Source organism: Melanostigma gelatinosum (genome assembly GCF_949748355.1).
Source record: "Melanostigma gelatinosum genome assembly, chromosome: 9".
In the NCBI taxonomy this organism is placed as follows: domain Eukaryota; kingdom Metazoa; phylum Chordata; class Actinopteri; order Perciformes; family Zoarcidae; genus Melanostigma; species Melanostigma gelatinosum.
In genome coordinates this window covers 1,548,513-1,556,012 of record NC_136642.1, presented here as the reverse complement: position 1 = coordinate 1,556,012, position 7,500 = coordinate 1,548,513, and the positions used below count along the sequence as shown (strand labels likewise).

At 44.8% G+C, this 7,500-nt stretch overlaps 1 protein-coding gene across 1 annotated transcript in view; it reads right to left on the bottom strand.

The window, feature by feature from the left end:
* LOC306782638 (neural-cadherin) overlaps window positions 1–7,500 on the bottom strand; it is a gene marked incomplete at its 5' end in the record, with an annotated part of 78,993 nt that overhangs the window by 61,655 nt on the left and 9,838 nt on the right. Inside the window, 3 exons of the mRNA XM_079276081.1 lie at window positions 368–556; window positions 603–625; window positions 842–870. Coding sequence (XP_079132207.1) covers window positions 368–556; window positions 603–625; window positions 842–870 — 241 coding nt within the window. The remainder of the gene's footprint in view (window positions 1–367; window positions 557–602; window positions 626–841; window positions 871–7,500) is intronic.

The window sequence follows — 7,500 nt, the reverse complement described above, 5'->3', positions numbered from 1 at the left end:
ATGTCTCAATCTCCAGTTTCAAGTCTTCTTCAATACAGCATGATGTTCATTTAGTACATTATGGTCCATTTAGAGTCACACAGACCATAAAGCAGGGGATGCTTTAGGGCGGGGCTACTGTGATTGACAGGTCTCTACCAGAGACGTGTACGGCGTCTCTACATCACTCCTCAGTCCAGATGTGGTCACTTCCTGTTCACTGGTTGTAAAAGAAACAAGATGGCAACGGACACAACGCCGACCTCAAGGCTTCAACACGTCCACAAACCAACGAGTGACGTCACCATGACTACGTCCACTTCTTCTCTACAGTCTGTGGCTCTTACACGGAAGAAAAGTAAAAAATAAAAGTGAACAGTCGACTCACCGTCCAGCAGCAGGAACTGGGCTTGACCCAGCGTCCCGTCTCGTTGCCGTGCCAACAGCCGGTACACCACAGAGCCGGGCGTGGCGTCGGGACCCACGGCGCCGAGGTAAGGAGAGGGGAACATGGCCCACTGCAGGTCGGCCTGGCCGGGCATGCTCAGAGTCAACCTGCACAGGTACCACTCATCGCCTGGAGGAGGGAGAGAGAAAAGGACGTGGAATGAGCTGCGTTTTACCTGAGATGACGTAGTAAACACGTCTACAGACGCACAGACGGGAAACAACAAAAGCAAAACATTAAAGAGCTGGGAGGAAGTTCAGTGACCTGCAGGGAAGAGTTCATCCATCAACCATCAAACACCAGAAGCATCGATCCACAGAACCGAAACCATCGACAAAGTAGGAAACCAAAGACAGAACTGAACCAAACTCACAGATCCATCCATGAACTGACCGAATGACCAAATGCTGTCACATTGCCGTTGGCTTTTTCTGCATTTGAGGCTGAACAAAAAGAGACAAAAAGGGAATTGTGCTTTGTTCCAACTCCCATTCTGCTGTCTTTTGATTTAAATTCATTTATTTGTTTTTTTCGGGGATGTGTTTGTGTGACGCGCTGCGTATCGGGATCAGAGCGGGAGGAGACGGAATCGAGAGGACGGAGACACAATGAGACGAGCTATTTCCTGTCTGAGTGTGATGTGTTCAGCGTGAAGCTGAGCCACTTCAGAAATAGAAAACCGCCGCCGCCGCTCGCAAGAGCTTCAATTAAGGGAGGGATGTAAGATGTGGGGGGGATTAAATTAAAGTGTGGTCACACCCACAGGTTGTCACACAGCCGAGTGATGAAAGGTGATTCAAGTGTGAGTCGTGTTTATTTATAAAGTGCTTTCAACAAAAAAACGGTTTGTCACGATGCGCTGACAGAAACAAACAGAGCAGAGAAAAAGAGGCGACGACAACGAGAAAAGATGGGAACAAAAAAAGTGCGAGAAAGATGTCGAGTACACAAGAAAGAGAGAAAGAAAGAGAGAAAGAGGCGGAGATGCAGAAAAACAAGCGACTCTCCGACCCACAGGTGACTCCTCACCCACCTCGTGTTTCTGTGAAGAGGAGGATTGTGGGTAGAAAAAAAGATCAAGGAACAGGATTTACTGATAACTCGTAGCGTTAGTTTTAATCTGCTTGGAGGAGCAGACGGGTGGAGCTTGGCTGTAAAAAAACATAACGAGAAGAGAGTTTCAGCAATCAGAAGAATATATTTGATGTGTGTGTGTGTGAGAGAGAGAGAGAGAGAGAGAGAGAGCGAGAGAGAGAGAGTGTGTGTGTGTGTGTGTGTGTGACGGTCAGATTGGTTCTGCAAGAGTTACACCAGAAGATGAAAAGATGAAAAGAAAGGAGGGAAACATGAAAGGACGGCTAAAAAACTATGAAAAGAAAAGAAACGAGAATAAATAAATATTGAGTTTTTCGGAGTGTAAATCTGTTAAAGTCACCTGGAAAATAAAAAAGAAAGACAGAGAACGGGACGAGGTGAAAATGCAGACCAGATGGCGATTGAGACGAGACCACATGAGACCAGATCGGTCCAGCAGAGACGGGGATGTGAACACACCAAACCAGATCCGATCGAATTAGACAAAACCAGACTGGACCAGACAAGACCAAATGGGATCGGATCAGGGGCGAGCAGACCAGACTACACCCAATAAAATGGACTTGGACCAGACTGGAACAGACCAAGACAAAACAGACCAGGTGAGCCGGGACTGGACTGGACAGGAAAAGACGGTGAGGTAAATCTTGAAACACATTCCGTAGTGCTGATAAGAAGATTTGTAAAGAGGTGTTTAGGGTATCTGGAGGTCTTGATGGGTTTGGGAGGGTTTTCAAGGACCTCAACAAAGTTTTGGGAGGTTATTGAGGTATTCTGGGATCTGTGGAGAGGCGGAGGTATGTTTTTGAGTTGGTTTTGGAGATGAGGTGTTGAGGTTCTGGAGATGTCTTTGGTGGTTTTTGAAATGGTTTTTGAGGAGAATAATGACGAGTGGGTTGAAGCAGCATCCAGACTCCGTTGAGGTCTTGGGGGAAGTTTTGAAAAAGGGTTTTTGGAGGGGTAGTAGTGAGGAGTCTGGGGGGATGTTTTCAGAGACCTTTGAATCGGCCTCTGGTAGATTTGTTCGGGGAGTCGGTTCTTGACCGACAGCACCGTCACGGCGACCCGAAGAAGAAGACGATCCCAGTGTGATGTGAGAAAACGGCGGCTGTCGTCTGAATTATGAATATCTGAGGAATTTTGTCAGCCATTAAAAAATAAAGCGGTGAAAGTTTAATGCGGCGCCTCGTTGATTATTGATGTGACGACTGTGGGAGTGTGTCTGCGTCACAAAAAGAACGCGTGGGCCCGTCTGTGGTTCACGTGTGTGTTTGTTAATCACTCGTGTGTTTTATTGATGCTCATTTCTTATTTAAAATCACATGATTATTTGAAAAAAGACTCGAGTCGTCCTCTGCAGGGTGGAGGACGTCCTCAGGTGGGCGGGGCCTGTAAATAGCTCTGGAGTGATTGACAGCTCTCCCTCCGTCACCTCCAGGGAATGAAAGCAGTGCAGCTGTGCAGCCACTGGCTGTACATCTGGGTAACTCTGTGTGTGTGTGTGTGTGTCTTTTAGTGTATTTTGTGTGTTCTCGCTGTGACAAACCCTTCTGAACGTGTGTGTGTGTGTGTGTGTGTGTGTGTGTGTGTGTGTGTGCGTGCGTGATGTTTGAGCTTTCAACTCATGATGGGATTTTCCTCTCTGTGACTCCAATGTGTGCTTCTGTAAATCTGTTATCGCTCACCATCATTTGGAGTGAGAATAATCAACAAAGGCAGAAAGCTGTACTGTGCCCAGTGTGTGTGTGTGTGTGTGTGTGTGTGTGTGTGTGTGTGTGTGTGCTTCCATGCTTGTGTGCACATGTCACAGTTTGATTCCTCTGATGTGTGACTGCAGCAGCCTCTCTGGGGGTAAAGAACTATGTCCGTTTCCTGCTGTTGTAACTTCTCTTTCCTGGAACGAAGAGTCGGGTCGAGGTTATAATTCTGTTCTTTCTGCAGAACTGACCGTGAGCGTGAGCCGGGTGCTCCAGAGGTCCTGGTTCAGCGCTGTTATGATGATGAGCTTCAAATATTGATGTGATGAGCCTGAAGGTTTAACCAGGACGATGTGGCTATCGTTAGCCCTCTGCTGCTGTGAGCTGCTGGTTGGTAGTTGACTGAGCACATCTCAATGAGCATTTAGAAGTTTAGGTATTTTTAGATGCTTTAGTAACAGGAGGTCTTCAAAATCTACATTTGAGTCAATATTTAGCAGCCAAATCAGATAGTTTACAGGATGTTCAACCTTTGTTTCTCTATAACACATTTAATACTTGACTTCGTTCTCTACAGTTCTTGTATGAAGGCGATAAATTGGTCCATAAATATGAGATACGAGTTCACAGATATTTACAATTTCACTACGATGCGACGCACGAGTACAAACAAAGAAATGCTGAATGAAAAGCAGCAAACTGAACGTAGTTCTTGATGCATTCACTTGCTGTCAACGACTCCACGAGGCCAGGGCCATAGTAGGGCTGTCAAAGTATATTCTTAATTTGAATACATATTCACATAGCAAATGAACAAAAACAGATATTTGAATGTGAAAATGTTTATTCCATTGTACAAAATGGAATAAAATCTATTTATATTGCTGTTAAAACATCTCCAAACAACTGGTTTTCTCACCAAAAACAACAAACACATCATGCTTTACCTTCGGCAATAATAATGATAACTGAATGGAGCTTGAACGCATCATAATGTAACTCAATGGAACCTCCGTTCGCGTTAGCTGTTAGCTGTTAGCTGCGTTATTTAGCCAAGCATACATGCTAACAGCTAACGGCTAACAGCTAACGGCTAACTAGCTCTCCTGCTGATTTCAACACAGATTTGTTGTTCACAATGGAGCATTACCAGGTAAATAATAATCACAGGTGTGTAGTGCTGGTTTGCACATGCTCAGTAGAGATTTGGCAGGATGTACAGGTCAGGTAGCTGATACCCAATCCAGCATGTTGGCCTGTATCGGAGGCGTTTCTGATATCGGTATCGGTATTACAAAGCAGTTCATTGGCTGATCACCTGTGTCAGGACACACACACACACACACACACACACACACACACAACAGGGCTTCCCACGCACTGACACAGGGGCCTGTCAGTCAGTGTTTCCAAACATAAAACCCGTAAAAGAGAATAATGAGAGAAACCAGACCAGAGCTTTACAATACACACACACACACACACGCACACACACACACACACACACGCACACACACACACACACAATAATAGGAGCATTTTCAACTGAATAGAATTAAGCCACTTTCTTTCTGTGATAAACTTGAATGCACTGGTGAATATCAGCACGCACAAACACACACATGCACACACACACATTCGTACACACACACACACACACACATACACACACACACACACACACACACTCTTCCCTGCAGATCTGGCAACTCGACCTGCTGATCAAAGGCTCAGATTTGCTCCATTGTGTGGATAAACCCAGGAACACACTCATCCAACACAACAACAACAACACACACACACACACACACACACACACACACATTCGGCCAATTTGGTCCGACACTTCTGCTCTTTGGCTGCTGGAATCCGCGCGACCGAAGCACTTTGTTCCGGTGGTTGCGGCGTCCTGAGCGCCCTGCAGCGCCTCAGATCATTATAAATCCATTGGAGGCGGCGGTGGAGTTCACCGCTAACCTCATTGTAGCTTCGTGACGCTTGAGTGTTGAAATCTGTTGAAATATGTGGCCGAGTGTAATTCATCTTGGGGGGGGAGAACATCTTGCGGATGAAAACAGGAGAATCTGCCCTTGATGTGAGTTTCAGAGCGACTGCAGAGTAAAAGCAAAGATCTTCAGGAGATGACGGTTAACGTCTAAGATCTCTGTCATTCTGTCAGACATCATTTACACTCTGCTGCTTCCTGATCTGCTCTAGTTTGGATGTTTCTGTGTTTAAAGTGATTTCACTGGAGATGATAGCTTTGCTGGGATTCACAGTTCCTAAATGACCACTTTATATCTTTATGAGGGAAGGTGTGGAGGTCACTTCAGAATTTCTCTGTAAATTTCTTTTCAAACAAAGTTTAGCTGAGTTCACCATGAAAGTAAGTTTTGTTTTTCATACAAAAGTTTATGAAAAATATCATGAGCTGACAGTAAAAACACAATCTGCTCTGATGAATTGTTAAAAACCTTCTTCTGCAGCAGCTTCAACCGAACTGAAGGAAACACGCGATTCACATTTTAAATTTGTGACTTTAATGAGAATGAAACTGACTTCACCCTGTCACTCATCCGCTCTGAGCTCTGCTATAGGTCAGAGGGCAGCTGAAGCCCCGCCCTGCTATGTGTCAATCAACCGGTGCGGGGGGCCAAAAGGGAACGACAGAGGGCGAGGGTTCAAATCCCTCACACTGAAAACGGACTAAAAGTCACTTTGGTCAGAAGGAGAACAAACGCTGGTCAAACTAGAATCTTCAATGTTCTGTCGATAACGTGAACAATCTAAAACAGCAGAAAAATGTTTATTTTTGCACATTTATTTCTTATTTATTTCTTGCTAATTGCGGCATGTTTACATGTGTTTTTATAATTGAAGTTGATCAATGTGCTCTGTCCCTATCAAATAAACAAATATATAATGAAACCCCCCTAAACAACATATTATTCTTACACTTCTGTTCGTATGCATAATTAAAAATAACATGTTAATCAATGAGCTCATTGTGTATATTGATACATACAAACTCCTGCAAAGTAAGCAAATATGTTTATTTGCTTAAATATATTTAAAAAATGCTGACAACAATCCTTTAACTAAGTCTATTACCTCACCTAAATTGTGTCACAGTGGGCTGAATAAATACATGTTATTTGTGACTAAATATTAATAATCCCATGACCGTCCTGCTGCTCTACCAACAGTTGAAGCAGATATAATCCTGTTTATCTCAACTAACAACAGCTTTAACACCAGCAGCCTGGACTCTGTGGTCACGGTCCATCTGTTTGTCCGTCAGGTCCCCGAAGCCTCGTCTACAAACCGGACCGGATCTCGTGGGGCTCCACAGGGCTCCTCACCGGGTCCTCTGCCGGATTACCAGGGCAGGGCATCTGGCTGGATTTAAAAGGCCTGCAGAGTGAGCGCGGCTCATCTGGTCCTACAGTTTATTAGATTAACGGGTTAAATGAGGAGGATGATCGGTCTCATCTCTGTTATTAATGCACGACCAGAGTCATTATCAGTAAGACCTCATTCCCTCTCTAGAGCTGCAGACAGAACACAGTGAGTCTTTCCTCTCCGTTGTCTTCTGACAGGCTAATACTAACTGTTAGTACAAGACGACGTAAAACGTTGACGTCTCAAAAGCAGCAACTAATGAAACCATAAAAAGGTACTGCAACAACAAATATAGAAGTACAAGTACACAGGTTTAATACCAATGTTTCTGTAGCCATGGTCACAAAAAACATCCAGAGAAGGCAGCGAGAAAGAAGCAGTAATTTAAAAAAGTAGGTTAATTATAAAGCAGTATGAAACATGTGATTACATGTGATTGATTAACAGTAGGAGCTCATGGGATTATAATAAGTTTCTTATGTGAATTTTAAAAATATCCTGTTTACTGAACGACTGATCCGAGCTGATGTGCGAGTGTCAGAGAGGGATCAGCTGTGTGTGTGTGTGTGTGTGTGTGTGTGTGTGTGTGTGTGTGTGTGTGTGTGTGCACTTGGAACTGTCTTTGGCAGCATCTTCTGTTTGCTTGTGTGTGTGTTATGTGTGTCCGGTGGCTGATCTCTCCCAGTCGCAGGCTGCAGAGCCCCGCGGAACATTCCACCAGCTCTGAACACACCGCCAGCTGGCGCACACACACACACACACACACACACACACACACACACACACACACACACACACACACACACACGCAGTAGCCTCAGACCATATCCACACTAGTCCATCATTGCTACGTTTACACTGAGCAGCCACCACGCCGGA